Source organism: Psittacula echo (assembly GCF_963264785.1).
Source record: "Psittacula echo genome assembly, chromosome: 6".
Classification (NCBI taxonomy): Eukaryota; Metazoa; Chordata; class Aves; order Psittaciformes; family Psittacidae; genus Psittacula; species Psittacula echo.
Window position 1 is genome coordinate 18,580,485 of NC_137743.1, and position 16,652 is coordinate 18,597,136.

General features: G+C 38.4%; 1 protein-coding gene across 2 annotated transcripts; it reads right to left on the reverse strand.

Annotated features, from left to right (window-relative positions):
• Positions 1-1,302: 1,302 nt before the first annotated feature.
• Positions 1,303-16,372, reverse strand: NOC3L (NOC3 like DNA replication regulator). 2 transcript variants are annotated; one of them, XR_013957229.1, is made up of 22 exons: positions 16,335-16,372; positions 14,939-15,143; positions 14,350-14,470; positions 13,090-13,247; positions 12,927-12,980; positions 12,168-12,298; positions 11,357-11,518; positions 10,458-10,551; positions 10,073-10,248; positions 9,726-9,854; positions 9,128-9,259; positions 8,673-8,753; positions 8,004-8,104; positions 7,461-7,533; positions 7,320-7,383; positions 7,162-7,233; positions 6,005-6,186; positions 5,645-5,773; positions 4,916-5,013; positions 3,222-3,306; positions 1,961-2,181; positions 1,303-1,322 (listed from the first exon to the last, which is right to left on the reverse strand). XR_013957229.1 is itself a non-coding variant. In XM_080621571.1 (21 exons), exons 1-21 carry the CDS (start codon positions 16,341-16,343, stop codon positions 2,050-2,052), a joined length of 2,388 nt encoding a protein of 795 aa, XP_080477697.1. In that variant the 5' UTR covers positions 16,344-16,372; the 3' UTR covers positions 1,657-2,049. The 2 variants fall into 2 exon arrangements, 1 of the variants encoding a protein (XP_080477697.1); XM_080621571.1 differs by lacking the exon at positions 1,303-1,322 and having other exon boundaries at positions 1,657-2,181.
• Between the last annotated feature and the right edge of the window lie 280 nt (positions 16,373-16,652).

The window sequence follows — 16,652 nt, forward strand, 5'->3', positions numbered from 1 at the left end:
GACATTAATTAGAAAAAAACATTCATTTTTACGTGACAAATTATTTACAGGAAGCAACTTCCAGGATAAAGTTTGGAAGAAATTGATGTAAATAACCAACACCTTCCAGAAACATACATTTTCCAAGTAGTAGCAGAGCCTCACGCTGCACAGTTTACAGGTGAAAATCTCATGCTCTGTTGCCTATTGGCAAAAATAGAGTGGCATTTTACTCTATGCTATTTTAAAACCACTGTTGCTTTTCTACCACTTTCTTATCTTTTCCTTGTGTAGCATTTGCTGCATGCAGTGACGTGACTGTATGGGATAGAAGCTGGGCAGCCACAGGTCCTGGTCACACTGCAGTATTAACTGGTTTGCAGGAACTGAGGCACATCAGGAGGTACTTCCTACCACCTGAAGCTTTTCCTGTTTCTTTCTTACTGATCCCAAGTTTAGCAATTAGAATAATAGCAAATACTATGTCAGTTTTAATTTTGAAACCTAAGCACATTATTTTTATTGCTACAAATAGGACTAGATGAAGTATCTCAATATCCATCTTCAGAAAGCCATCTGCTTCTAGAAATCATGTGTCAAGAATTAAAGACTTTAACATGGAAATATCTGAATTCTTCAAGAATACATTCTCCTGCATTCATAGTTTGTCTTTAAAAAAGAACAACTTGCTGGTAGCTTTACATGTCACCGAAAGGTTGAGTCTGCAGCTTCTGAAACTGAACTGTCCATTCTGCTTTAGGCCTCCAAATACTTCAATTAACATTTGGTTTTTAATCACTGGCTGTTACTATTCCACTCTGAACCTCAGTTTTCTTTTAAAGTAGCCTGCTAAATGTAACAATGGTGATGTTTCTTCCTGTCTGTGATAAATAACTTCAATAGTGGTAGACATTTGGCAGAGTTAGCACATTAAACACAAAAATAAATAGCAGTAAATATATGTTGCTCCAATAGACAAATAGGATGTTTCAGAATGACTTAGCTGTACAGTTGTCTCCCTCTGCCTCTTCAAGCATTCTGTCGAAGTATTCTGACAATGCAACAGTCTTTCTATTGTTTGGAAACTATGTAAAATGAGCAATTTTAAAAGTGACTTTTCCACCTGGACTATTTTCTCTCTGCTGACTTGAAGAATAAACTTGTATTTGTGTATGTTGTAAAAAAAAATTAATGGTTTACGATGCTGACGCTTTGCTTTTGCCTTCCTGAAATGAAAAAGTACTGGCAAGTGGTCGCCTTGGAATTTTTCAGAATTTAAATCACATCCATATTTGCAGACACTTAATGGAAAAGAACCACTCAGAAGTGATGGGAACGGCAACCTAACCAGACAGACACACATGTATTACATTGGCAGTTTTGTAATCCACACAGTAAACCACTTATTTTCTATTCTATTTATAGATAGATGTCTATTCTAAAAATGTTTGTGAATTTGTTTAGCTACCTGAAATTTGGTGAACTAGCCTGGATAATACTAAAAACTAAAAAAGTGGAATTCAATAACCTCCTTTTCATCAGAGGTGAAAAAGACTCCACCAAATGCAAAATCATTTCAAGATGAGGTAAACGGTTAGGAGACATCAGAAGGAAAACAGAAAAAACACCATACATACGCCAAATCTCAAGGTATCTTAAACATCAAAGGAATCAAAATTATGTTAAAATTTCAAAAATATTTATTAATTTAGCAATACAACCCAGTGATTTCTCAGAAATACATACATATATTCTGTTAGAAAAATTAGAAAATATATAAACAAAAATACTATAATGCATGGTTGCACACGATTTTAAAATCACCTGGTTTTGTATCTTTTTTAAATTACTAATATGACCGACTGTTCGTTCTAGTTCCCAAGTTTTGAGAACATGAGCTCAGTGGTTGGAACTGTGTGAAAAACTGCTGTTACCTATTTCATGTGGTACATATACCTATTATATTCACACAATAACCCACCTGAATTCCTTTAATGGTGAGTGGAAATTTCTTCCAGCCAGTCTTTCCCTGTAATTAAGAAGCCAACTGAACATGACTGACAGATATATCTACAACAAGGATGATTCCTTCAAGTGTTTAGCAAAATCCAAGAGCTTTTGAACAACAGTCCCACTGTGGTGTTGTTGAAGCTGGCTGTTTAGCTCTTCATCTATAAATGAATCCATTTGTGAGAATGTGTCCTGAAAATTACAAAATATCAGTTCCATTAATAAACAAGGCCAGTATGTGTTTTCCATGCATAGCTTAAATTAGCAGTTATGTCCATTATAGCTACCTATGGACAGTCTCTTCTTTCTGTTATCTTCCTCTTCGTTTCTGCTACCTAAAAGAGCTTGTGCACTTCCTTAATCAAGGACTAAACAAATGTCTCTCCTATCTGCTGTACTCAGCCTTGTTCTGTCAGAGCTGCTAACGTAACACCCCAGCAGGGCAAACACGTTAAGAAGTCATTCTAAAAGGACAGAGTAAGTAGAAATACATTTTCAGAAAGTGCTTCCCTACAATGGAAAAAAACCTGTGCTCTCAAGGCTTTAGCTGACATTACCGAGTTACAAATTGAAGGCACTAACAAGGTTAATAAGTTACAATGTTTTCACGAGGAAGAAAGAAAATTAATGATCACTTTTTAAAGGACACACCACTCACTGGACGTTTAATGGAGATTGGATCTGGAACACATTCAGCGCTGAGGCTCTAAAAAGTGTTCAGCCATTTCTCCTATTTATACATTCAGTCTTTGTTCCCTTCCAATTTACACTTTAAAGCTGTAACGTGACACTAATGGGGATAAGTATCCCTCTACTCAACCAAAGGCTCTGGAAATCCAGCTACCCACACTGGGAAAAGAATGCTGGCTCTTTATTACTGCTTTGTGAACAAACATTAGTTCATTATTACAGAAGATGGACAAGAAATCTGCACTGAACCATTGCAAAGTGCATAAGATAGATAAGTTACAGCTACCAAATTCATCTTGCTACATTAAATGATTGCTATGGGAGGTGAAACTATGCATACAGCTTTTTCTTCCTTCTACATAGTCAGTGCTATATAATGCCAGTTAAAAAAAAAATAAATACTTGAAACAGAAAGTGCAGAAACCAGAAAATCAAAAGAAGTGTGCTAATGCCTGGGCACTGCATAGTGAGCCAGCAGGTAGATACAAAGCTATATTGGCATATTGTGGTTAAAAAAGGGACACAGAGAGATGAGACAGTACCTTTCTTCTGGGTGTTACTGATGCAACAGGAGGATTAAAGGTCATTCCTCTCATACTGTATGCCTCAAAATGTTCTGTAGCAGGCCTACAGCAAAAACCACAGTGAAAGAAAAATGCTGTTAGACACATTTTCAAATAATCTATCACCAAATCAAGAGCAGATTTTCACACACACACACATTCATACCCTCTATCATGCTTTAAGAGAACTCCTCAGAGTAAGGACCATCACCTGGAAAAGACTGAAAGTCAACAAGCTGGGAAAGAATACAAGCAAAAGCAAGTAAAATGTGTTTAAATACTGAGTTGGAGGACAGAAGAAATGGGATACAAGAAAACTGTTCTATTGGCTTGCAAGAGGTCCAAGCAGTCACTGCTTGCCCTGTACTAGCAAGCAAAAAAAAAAAAAAACAAAAAAAACATGGATGAATATTACCTAGCTGATCCAATCTGTTCCAATTTCCAACAGTTCCTTACCAAACGGTTTTATGAAAATCAAGCAGCCATGGGAGAAGGAATACTATCATCACATGGGAAAAGAACTGGTTAAAAGATAGGAAACAAGGGACAGGAGATATGATGAATTTTTACCCTGTCAAGAAGACCTATGGATTTCCACAATGTCTGGTGCCAGGACATGTGCTTTTCAACACACTCAAACATTAGCTGGAGGGTATCAAATTATTTGTGGCAGTAAGAATGAGCTGCCTGTAAAGAACTGCAGATAGTCTGTACGAGGTGGTCAGTAAAAAGGCAAATGAAATTTAGTGTGAAAAAAAAACAGACAAAAAGCAATCTCAGCTTCACATAAAAACAACAGCTGACCACTATCACTTAATGAAAAAAAATCTTGTTATCTTGTTATGACAGATACTTTCCTGGGATTTGTGATCTTAATGCTGTTTGGAGTTGAAAAGAAACAGAGAACAGAATAGAAAATAGTTACATCAGTGTATAAATCCATAGATCATCCACATCTCAAATATTGCATCTGAGTCTCTAATTTCCTCATCTTGAAATACTTGAATTGGTAAAAGTTCAGGAAAAGGCAACAAAAATGATGAAAAGTACAAACAGCTTCCGTCTGGGCCACATCTCCTCAGCCAGAAGAGAAGGTACATGGAGGGCGGCATGGTTTAGTGCGAGGTGTCCCTGCCCATGGCAGGGGGGGTGGACCTACAGTCCTTTCCAACCCTAACTATTCTATGATTCTATGATTCTGTGATAGAGGTCTATCAAGTTATGTGAGGCACAGGAAGAGCGTATTAGAGCAGACTGTTCATTTCACCTCCCAGAGCAAGAACCAGGATGGCTGTTCTTTCGTTTTAACATACTATGGACTTTATGCTGCAACTTGGTTTCCCGTTTACACTGGACAGCCACAGTTCAGTGATCCTGATCCATATGCACATCACGGCTGCTACTGAGGAAATGCAGCTATTTTGCTCCCATAGGAAGAAAGCACACTGCACTTTCAAATTTTTATCCTAGTCACAGCCTGGCAACAAGCCTTAAAGGAAAAAAAAAAAAGGCAGCCAACATTCTGTAGTGGCAGAAGAACAAAGGAAGTGAATTTGAAGAACAAAATCTTTTCATTTTATGGATAGTTATTTTTTGGCATTCCTTTAATAAAGTATGAGCAACAGCTTCTTTTCAGGCACTGTTTTTAAAAATAGAACTCTCTGATAACTCACCTTTGGCTCAAATCAAGTGAAAGAGCTGCTGAGCCTTCAGTTGGAGCTCCAGCAATAAGGTGAGCTGCAAATTTCTGCACTGTTGGATGATAGTGTCTCTGAAAGAAACAAGAAACTGAGAGATAAGAGACAATGTATTTATCTACGGATACTAGCATTTATTTCCATTTTGGCAAGATAGAAGATTCTGCTTTTGTTTTAGATAGAAAAACAGCACCACAAAATCAGTAAGTTTCTGGGGTTAAGTAATGAGAACACCCAGTCATACATTTATTCGCTAGCACGTCATGCTGTAAATGTAACTCTCCACAGTTAATCTACTTCCTAGTCCCAGAAGTCAGGAGAAAGGGCAGCAGAAGCCCTTCCCATGCCCAAACTCTGCACCCAGGCTGGAATGACAGATCAAGGTGTCAGCTGCTCCACAGAGAAGGGCTGGAATGCAAGAGAATTTAACAGATTGAAAAAGTCTCCAAAAGAGTCTTGTTAGGCAACCTGCACTAAAATCCAGTGTGGCGCTATCATAGGGAGCTATATAACATCCCCTTTTGAGCTCAGTCTTACCTTGTATCACCATGCTGCTCTTCCTTTTTGTACAGAATAGGCTCATGTGGGCCAGAATTGATTGGTAAACCTGTAGACCCATGTTTGCTATTTGAGTAAAACATATAAACATTTAGCACCTATTTACTGCTGACCTTTACTTCCCAGATCACCCAGCTACTCACTGACCTGCAATAAATGCAGCTCCCATAGAGCTGTGTTCTGAGCATTGCAATGTTCTGGTTCATCTAGTTCTGGAAGATAAACTCCACTGCCTTGAGATTCATTGTCCAGTAATAGGTCCATCCTTGGGAAAGTCTACAACAGAAAAAAAAAAGGACTAAGTTGCTTACATTACATATCCAATTCTAACATGGTTAAGTCAAGTTCAGGGCTCATTCCATGTTATTCTGTATCAGCAGTATTTAAGGATCCTCAGTTTTCATCATTCTTGCTTAAGAAGCTTCAAAATACTTTGCATAAAATCAGCGTCAAAAAATCCAATACACTTTAACCAGTAAGCTAAAAGTTCCAACAAGTAAAACGTACTTGCATTAATATCCTGTTTGTTGCCAAGATCCCAACACTGGAATTTGGAAGTACATGAAGAGCAAGCGTGGAGAGTCGCTTTAGGAAAGCAAGAGCGCGTTGCTGGGAAACTTGCTTTCTCCGCTTGGCAAACATGACATCCAGGCACTGGAGCACAATCCCTACGTCATCATTGGTACCACCTCAAAAACAGGATTTCATACAAAGAATAAGTAACCATTTTGAGGAATATGCAGCTAAATACTCTGTCATTGACTGTACACCAAAACCTGAGAAACAGCATGAAAGCTAAGAGGTTCAAGCACATCACTAATGCGATACAGACATAAGTATCCACCCTTTTTTGGCAAAAATAGTCCAGCTTTCAACAGAACAAGTGTATCATTGTTTCTGTGCTCCTTTCTAAGAAAATACTTGTTCCACCAAAAATGTCTACACTTTAGAAGCAGTTAGTGTTTTAATCCTAAGTGCATTCATGAGATCATCTTCTATAAATTGTTAAATGGTACAAAGGTTTAGTCGTTTACCCCTCCAGACTTGTAGAATGCTTTTATCAATCTTTCCTCTCAGTGAATACACATTGATGAAGTTAATGAACATAATGTTAATTTCAAACTTTGTAAGTATCTTTTTTCATTAACTATTTGATTTCTCAGAATTATTAGAAGATTTAGATTTGAAAATTCAAACATCAGAATTATAAACATCAGAAATATAAACCAGATATTTTAGAAAACTGATGTTAAATTGAAATTATTCTTTAAAATATGTAAGAAAAAATAGAGATTGTTTCCTGTTAGGGAAAGAGTTTGAGAAAAAAGAGAGAATTCTTAATTGCTTTTGAAAGAAACAATTATAAGGAAGTCAAACAACTTAAACTGTCGACAGGATAAATGCTTATCTAAAACCACATACTTGGCATTCCCTAATGAAATAATTAGAACCTGTTACCATGCATTGCAATAATACTTACAGTATTTGCACTGCAGTGGCACAACGTGCAACTTCAGAAAAAAGTAGATTAAAGCAGATAGTAACATTTTCAGAAGATAGATATCTTAAAACAACTGTAATTTATTAACGTTGCATTCAGGCTATGATACCAAACAGAATAAACATTATCCAGGTACACGCTGAAAATAAGAATCTGAAGTTACCTGCATGTAGGCTGAACAGTGTCTTGTAAAGATGTGTGTAGAATTTCATCGGATCGATGTTAAGAACATCACCTATTAACATAATCCCAAGTAAATACATTTACTCCATTAATTATCAAACATTATTAAACAAAAGTTTGTTTCCCAAGATCTCTTACCTTGACCAGAGAGTATATGAAAAGCACTGAGAATGCAATGAAGACTCTCACGATAGCTTAAACCCTAAGAATGCAAAACTGAGTAAGTACCCTAAAGAACGTAATTTTAAGAAAACTGGAATAAAAGCAAGCTCAACTTACCCCAGATGCAATAAGCGAATGAAGGACAATCAACAGGTCATCAAAAAATTCCACATTTATCAGATGAGCAAACCTTGAATAAAAGAAAATTTTACTTTTAAGCTACAGACATTATCTGCAAACTCAGTTTAAAATATTTGCATTGCCAAAATCTGCAGCTTAAAAGCAAAGCTAAATCAAATGCTGAACATCTATTATCTAACAGAGATGGATGAGTCAGTGCCCAAGTGCTAATCAGAGCTTCCCTACAGCATTAGAGACATGCTCGTATTCTTCAGGAAGTAATCAGACAAAATAATAGAGTCACATCATATTCTGTTGGGCTTGCATCACATCAGTTCTATCATGGCAAATTTAACATCATTAACATTGAAATGTGCTTAGAAGTAAGTGAAAACTTCAGCAGAGAAATAAAAGAATTTCAACACATTCGTCAGCAACCATCTTTGGTCCCTGCTTATAAATCTCTTTCAAAATCAAAAATCCCTTTGGTGCCTCATGTCTTTTCTAACACACACAAAAGAAGGTGGACTCGGTTCTTACTTTGCAAGACCTTCTAGCACGGCTGGCAAAAGTGGAGACTTCTGAGCTTTCTTCAAGATTCTAAAGTAAGTTACAAATACAATATTCAAGGTCTCTGTATGCTGGAGAAAGAAAACAAAATCAAATAAGTATTTGATAAAGCATGTAAACCAGATCTTTCTACTTCACTTAAACTTAACTGAAAACGCTTCTCTGTCCAAGCCTGCACTCAGGCCTTCCAAACCAGTCCTGGCACTGCCATCTCTGCTCTTGGCATGCTGAAAAGCTCAAGTCCTGCTCTCCTGCCCGCTACTTTGTCCCCTCCTGCTCTCTTAGACAGCCTCTCTTCTCCCTAGTCCATGTTAGTCACACTCCTCCTTTGCCTAAAGGACACCCTGAGAGACTGACAACAGCCATTTCATAGTGTCACATAGAACATGGCACCTGGAGGACATACATCAATGGATTTAAATACCTTTTTTCTTTTTTTTTTTTTTGCAGAGCACAGAAGGAAATAGGAATAGGTAAACTGAGAGGGGCTTGTTTACTAAAACCTAGACCTCTGGCAAAATGTTTCTAAGCTGGCACCACTACCTAGAGGTGTGGAATGCTGGCTGGGATGGAGGGGAGACACTTGGTTACTTGGCTGCTACTTTGCAAAAATAGGAAAATAATTTCTAAACTACTTACAAGCTTCAGTTTTTTTTCTTTACTTTCTGATGCTTCTGCTTCCAAGAGTTCTCGTTCCAGCTTCTCTTCTGCTTTCTTCCACTGAAAACATACAATTGATTTTAAGACAACAGATTATTATGTTTCTAACCAGCCTGAATATCCAGGTTCCAAAGATACCCAGAAAACAAATCTTTCCTGCTTGGTGAGTTCCTTAAGTCACACTGCAATGCTACAGGGTAACCAGCTAAGATGTATTCCTTCCTATCAGAAGCAACCAATCAAAGGTATTATCAACACCAGAAAGAGAAAAAATTAGGAAGATAATTAAATTCCTTATAGAACCTCATAAATGTTCAATGCAAAGACTAATCACTGATGCTGACAGATAACAATGGCAACAGAAGTGCAATCATTGCTGAACAAATTGCTACATAAAGTCAATGCCACAGAGCATGAGAAAGGACAGGTCATACCTTTCTTTGCATTCTTGAAAGATTTTTCCTTTTCTCTTTGTAAGTCATGAACTTTTTCTTTGGTGCAATGTCTTCGGAATCTTTTTGTAATTCTACTTCCTTAATTCTTAAGTGAAGAAATACTTTTAGCACCTATTGTAAAATAAAATAAATACAACGAAAGGTGATCCACAACGGAGGAATGGAGGGTAAGAAACCCTTAGTTCCATTCCAGCTACTGGGCTCTGCTGGTCAAAGGTTCTTCTGTTTACTTCCATCCTGTTCCTTTATACCTACATATCTCATCTCTGCACCCAGTTCGTTCCCCAGCACTGTCCATTTCCACCCATTCCTACACTTGCCTCTCTCACTTCAGGTCTCCCTGCCTGACTTAACCCACGCCTCTATAGGGATCTGATCTCCTGTTCCCAGTCTCCTTCCCCTGCCCCATATATCTTTTGCTAATCCTCTGTCTCAGCCCACTCTTAACCTGGCTGTGTTCTGATAAGTGAGGAAATTCTGCTAGTCTGTAGCCAGCAGCTGCACTAACTTTAACTTTCAGATTTTTTTTAAACCATCGACAGAAGAAAATTCTGTAGCATAACAGGAAGACTCTTACCTCAGGTCTGACATCATAATTTCTACCTTTCACAAGGCCAGAAATTACTTTAACTACACCAAGCGAAGCACAGCCCAACTTGTCTTGTTTAAAGAGCTTCTTAACTGCCTCACAGCACAGTTCAGAAATCTGAAAAGTGAATTCAAAGAAATTCTTTTGTAAAGCCAAGTACATGACAACAGCTCACTGCTAATGGTGATGGTATTTACTAACTAGAAAGTGGACACAGCCTTTAAAATTGTGAAAAGATATGCCCACACAATATCTGGATATTGTGGATAAAGCTCAGAAATAGATTATTTTTCATCCAAGACAAGAACTGTTCCCCTAATCAGAAAATTACTTACCATTTTTGATGCATCATTCATGAGCGGAACAATCAGAACAATAATGTTGTTGTGGAAGTTAAAGTGGGGTAGGGCCACAAGCAGCTCACACAGACACTTCACTGCTATTTCTGCCAGACCTTTATATGCTTTTAATGAGATGACATTGCTTTTCTTCAACTTTCTTTGTTTCCAATCTGCAGAAAACATTTTTAGTGATTACTGTTCAGAATGGAGGGGAGAATTTACATATTTACATTTTTAGTTATTGCAGGCATTCTTCTGCATAGTTCATGCAAGTAATACTTCAAAGATGAGGCAGCATTCAATCAGAGGAGGTAAACTGTGATGCCACAAACAACTTTGTATTTACTACCAAAAAAAGAATGGGAAGTGCTGACTGTACCTTTAATTGTTTGCTCCAGATTTTCCAAGTAAAATTTATACTGGCTTACAAGGCCTTCTTCAAATTCTCTCAGTTTCTGAGTTTCTTTTTTAACCTGTAAACATAATACAAATTAGATTTTATTCAGAGAGCTAAACCCTGAAATTTGCCAGTGGCAAAAAACAAAACAGATTTTAAAACAATTCTCAGATATCTAAGCAGTAGTTTCTTGTTCTATATAGAATATATAGAAGAAATTTTCTTCTATATAGAAATATATTAAAAATACAGTATTTCTACACATTTCTATACACATTCTTGTGCTCAGAGGGCCTTTTCCAACTAGGTCTATTTCATTTATGAAGACTGAAGTACAATTTTCAACTAGATGTTATTTTAAAGCCTCTAAACTGCACTATCTACATCCAAGAAACCTTCTGATGAATTGGTTAAAAACAAGCTCCAGAAAACAAGTTACTCTGCATTTCTTCAGCAAATTATTGAGCATATTTCAAAGAAATCTGTGCCAGTTGGGTAATGATGCCGAATTTGCTTTCTTTATAGTTCCCTTTAGTGTGATGCAAAACACCGTCTTATTCCAAGGTTTATGATGAAAGTCACCCAGGTTTGGTATACTACTTTCACCACAGGTTTGGTATATTACTTTCATATACCATTTTTTCCCTCCATTACCACCAGCACGTTACCTACTTACTGAAGGAAGTACATAAGAATAAAAGGTTCAGAACAAAGACCTCTGCCCCTAGAAGTGTCACATTTTCCAAATTTACACAAGTAATTATTTGTCACCCTTTGCTCAAAACTTAAATTCGTATTAAGCAAATCAGTATTGGTATTTGGCATAACGTTAAAAAATCTGAACTACTCATAATACTCTAGGAATAAATCTAGTATTTCACCTTGGTAGCCTTTTCCGCTTCAGTCAGAGGCCGGATTTTGTAAGAAGGCGCAATATCTTTGAATATCTCCATCAAAGAAACCATGACCAGCTTCCGAACAATCACAGCCACATTAGGATCCTGTTCCATCAACATGGCACGCAGCTCCTTCAACTTCTTAATCTGATTAACACAGGAGGCAAAGTCAGCTGAAGATCACTCACAAACCAATGTGCAAACACAATGTACATTTTAGCAAAAGCGTGCCACAAGAAATGTGTTTCAAGTTTTGAATACTTGAAAGAGAAAGCTAGTAACTCAGCAGTCACTCAAGACTCAGCTACATAATGAGGCAAGAAATGTAAGGAATACCAACAAAATTTTTATCTTAGTAATGTTCAAACTATACTTGCATAGAATTATAGAAAATAATTAGCATATCCTGAAACACTGAGAACTACCAGATATCACCCTGAAATCAGAGGGCCAAGCTTAAGGAACAAGGCAGTTTGGATAGGAAATACCAAAGACAGTATTATTCATAACACTACAAGTATTCAGAAGGACAAATTACTCCTGAACAGAGTACAGACAAAATCACTTGGATCTTTACACAATTCAAATCCTTTATACCAGTCAGATTTGGTATAAATATTCAAATCTTTTATACCATAGTAGAAGTTTCACTGCCATTCCCTAAGAAGTGATACAATACTAACCTTTTTCTTTATTCTTCACATATATTTTTCTGCTTTTATTATTATTTGGTCACTTCAGACCTTTATTGACTTATTGCACACACAGAGATGCATGTCAAGCAAATGCTACCTACATTGTTATCTGGATCAGACAGAATGGCAGACGCTAAGGCAGCTATGTGCATCTTCCTTTCCTGCAGCTTTTGCCTCCTTTGAGCTGCCATTTCTTCAGGAGTGAGAACAGGCAGGGGCTCTTCATTAAAGTCTAACACAACGTGTGAGAGAGAGAAAAGAGAGTTACTAGAGAAGCAGCTTAATAAATATCACATTGCAATCTACGGTTCTAGATACCAGATTTCAGAGAGGACTGCGATAACCCCACACAAAAGTTAACATATGCAGTTCCACAGTAAATGGTGGAGATTAATTTTTGGTCGACTCCAAAATCTTTTGCTTACAAAAAGAAATGGACCCAATGTTTCTTAACCTGCAAATAGTATTCCCTAAGTATAGTGGGAACATATAATATATGACCCCAACTATGCCAAGAAACTATAGTGCTCTGCAATTTGAAGCAAATTATTCAGCATTCACTTCTTTTTTTAAAAAATACAATTGTTTTATTTGTGTCTTCTGAGTATTATTTTGCTATAAGTATGTCCTACCTCAACTTTAGATTATATTTAGAAAATAATGAAAGGAAAAGAAAGCAAGCTCTGAATCACTGTTGTGCTTTGGGGGAAACATGGTAATGAACACGTTCAAAAACACTCTAAACAAAATACATTTAAATTACAAACTTCCTTAGGGAACAGCAAAATACTTTTCAGATATGTCAATGATTTGGAAAAATAAACAAAAAAACCCAAAAAGCAAACATGATGTTTTATTACCATCTGCATCCTCCATTTCTGTGTCCTCTTCTTCACTCTGTGCACCACTGAGAACTGTAAAAACAGAGTGTCTGGTGACAAGCATGTAATTAACACCAGAATTTAAAAAGAATAAACTATTTACACCTGGGCTACTATACCAATTCCAGAATCTGTGTCTTACCTGGCTTTTCCACAGTTTGGGGAATAATGCCACCCTTGTCTTTGATTGGAAGCAGATGGATGAGTTCTTTTTCTGGCTCAGTTTGCATACGTCTTGGCATCTTCTCATATTTTTCAATCACACTTTCATGCTTTCGTTTTTTGATGTGAACAGGTTCACTGAAAAACATAAGGCAAACTAAATGAATTAGCCATCTAATTAGACAAGAACTGTGCATGACAGAACATTAGCTGGATTAAGTGTCCACACTTAATAGCTGATCTTATTAAATGGAATGTTTAAGCGTGTTCACCACTGACAGCACCAGTCAGCATTCAGTCAAGCTGTGTTAATGTGTATCTGCATAGGATGTTTGAATTCAGGACAATACAAAGTTTCCTATCTCCTTTTTACAGGAAACTAAATGTGAAATGAAGAAAGACAAAATGAGATTTAGTTAATTTGGCAGGTCAGCCAACTTTGTGAATTTTGAAACACTGGCATATGAGTGCAAACACACACATGTAAAGTGCTTGCACTGATTTTTGAATTTACCAAAAAAAATTAAATGGTGCAAGTGTCTGTAGTGCAGGCATGCTGTGAAGTGCATTATCTGTGTATCTTATTAAAAAACTAAAAGCCAGGGATGAAGAATCACATAATTTCAATTTCTTTTGAAACTAGACTAAATTATTAAGTAGCAACCATAATCAGCATTAACGAATTAATTTGTATTTGAATTAGAAAAAAAAAAAATAAGGCTAGAAGAAACGTGCTCTCTTCTTGAAAACAGTAAAAAATGCTTTTGCTCATTTCAAAATTTAGCCTGAAACAACCACTCCAGAACTGAAGAAAATTGAAGTTTACAGAGAAAATTAAAACCACTCTCCAGCAGTGAGGCATACTGAGTCTTTTCACATTCATCAAAAAAGCCAAGTTAGGATTTTCAAACAATCATGTAACCAGAATACTCTGCACAAGCGTATTTGTAAAGACAATTTCCTTCAGTTTGAAGAATGCTACTCATCTCACAGCCAGAGACCTCATAGGAAGGAACGCTGTCCAGAAGCAGTATCCTGAAGGTCAGGCAAAGCAGGTGAATGCACTGATACACATCAATACATTAATAGCAAATGCACTGACAGACTAAGGAAACACTGAACTGGAACTACAAAGAAAAAACAGACTGAAAGTGCTATATGTATTATATTACATATCAATTACATATTAAGCATAAAAAGCTGAATTAGTACAAAAAGTAGACATCACAACAATACTCACTCAGAAGAAAGATCTCTGGTTAAAAAGGATGCTTTTAGAGCCAAATCCTCCATTAATTTTAAGTCATCTTCATCCATCATGTCCAGTGGAAGAGCATCTTCTTCTTCTTCCCGTTTTTCAGCTATTTTACAAGATGATGTGACCAGATTAAGATCCCGTATGTATATTCAGACTTGAAAGCTTAACCCTGCATACTTGTGAGACCATTTTATACTTTACTTCAACCTGGAGCTCATCAACCTTCATGCATGTATTTTGTGTTATCCCAGAAAACTGTCCCTTTGTTGTGAAATCTGATAATTATTCCAATAATTGTGAATTATTTCCAATAATTGTGAAATCCAGTAATTGTGACAGCAAATGCGTTTCTACTAACTGTCAGATCTTGTTGCCCGAATGGCAACAATATTTTTTGTAACTGTCTCTTTCTTCCCTTCAAACAAAACCAGCAATTATTTGTACACAGAAACTGAAACAATGTTTCCTCGACAATTTTACAAGATTAAGCACAGTAAGTGCTTAAGTAAGTGCTATTAAATACCCTTATAAACCTTTTCACTTATAAAAATAACTCTGAGCAAACACTTACCTTGATTTTTCCTGCATTCTTCCAATGGAAAAGGTTTTTTAGAGATAGCATCTCTGACAGCCTCCCTTAGCTTCTTTTGTTCTTTTCGGTACTTCTTCGCAGCACTCTGCTGCTTGTATTGTTTATTCTTTAATTTGTTGTCAAGTTTGATTTTACTAGTTCTCAGTAACTTGCGAAAGCTTGGAACTCGTTTTGTGTTTTTTCTCTAGGAAACAAACAGAAAACTACAAGTAACTGAAATGTTCATGGCTTTGTGAAATTTATTTCACTGTTTCAGATCTCAGTAAGTCCATGTTTCTGTCAGGGCTGAACAGTATGTTCCAAACACGACCAGTCAGTTAGCTCCCAATTTACCTAACTGTGTTACATTTTTGAGAATACTGGAAAATAATGTTTTACACCAACATTCTTCAACAACTTTTTTATTAAACCCTACATCTATCACTTTTAGACACACGAACACTCAAACTACAGTAAACAGATTGTCAGGGCACTGTTCATCGCTCTGTGCTCCCACTGTCTCCTCTCTTCAGGATGCTTATCTTCCCCCACACACTATAAGGTACAAAGTACAAAACCACAGCCTAAGACAAATGTCCTCCTCCCATGCTGAGCCTTGGTTCTCTCCTGCCCCAAAGTCTCCATGATCAGTAGCTGCATGGACAAGACGAGGCTGCCCTACTGCAAGGCTCAGAACAATCAATACAGGTACCCTGTACCAAAACTGCAAAACACACCTAACGGTGTTCAGGATGCAAAAGGATGTAGCACAGCTTGGAAGGGGGCATGGAAGGCAAGGACTGACAGGGGCAGATGGGTCTCTTTAGTAAGAGGACAAGTGGCTGGTCCAGCGTGGGGCTCCTCGAACGCGGAATTTTTATCAGTTCACCCTTAGCTTCCCTTTTTAGTTTTGACTACTGCAAAAGGGCTGACGAGACAGAAGCAGCACTAACACTTGTCCCATGCCATACACGCAACACTGAGCTACAACAGCTACAGACAGCAATGCCCCTGCCCAGAAGACACCTCGGGCGGCCGCTGCTTTCTTCTCGAGGCGCCACCTCATAGCCTGAGAGCATGCAGGCCGGGCGTGGGGATGCGGGGGGGCTGGTGCCCGCATTTAAAGTCCGCCCGCCGACACCCGGAGTTTTTGTGGCTTCCTACAGTCCCAGAAGCCGCAGAAGCATGGGACACCCTGCCGGGTCCGGGGGGAGGCGGAGCCAGCACGGGGAAACAACCCTCTCCCTAGGAGCCCGCGGCAGAGGCCCAGAGGCCGCCCCCGCACGGGCTGAAGCGCCAGGCCCCCCCTTGTGAGCCCCGGCAGGCGCGCCCTGTGGCAACGGGAGGCCCGAGCACCGCTCCCCTCCGCCCGCCACCTCCCACCACAACGTCCTACCGGCTTCATGGCGGCGGCTCCGAACGCGTGCACCGCCGGCGACGGGCAGCGGAAACACGGGGTCGGGGCGGAGCTGAGCCCAGACCTCCCGCGGCCACAGCGGCCCCTGCCGGCGGCGGCCGGGCCCGGCTCTGGGGGCAGCAGCCATTGCTGAGGGAGAGAAGGGCGGAGAGAGGGGCACCCGCTCCACTTCATAAATAAATACAGCTTCTATTTTAATGCTGTAATCTGTGCCCGGCACCGAAACACTCCCTCCGGGAGCAGAGTATCCAGCGCTCCCGAGCCTCACATAGAGCAAATATGACCTTAAGGCGTGCT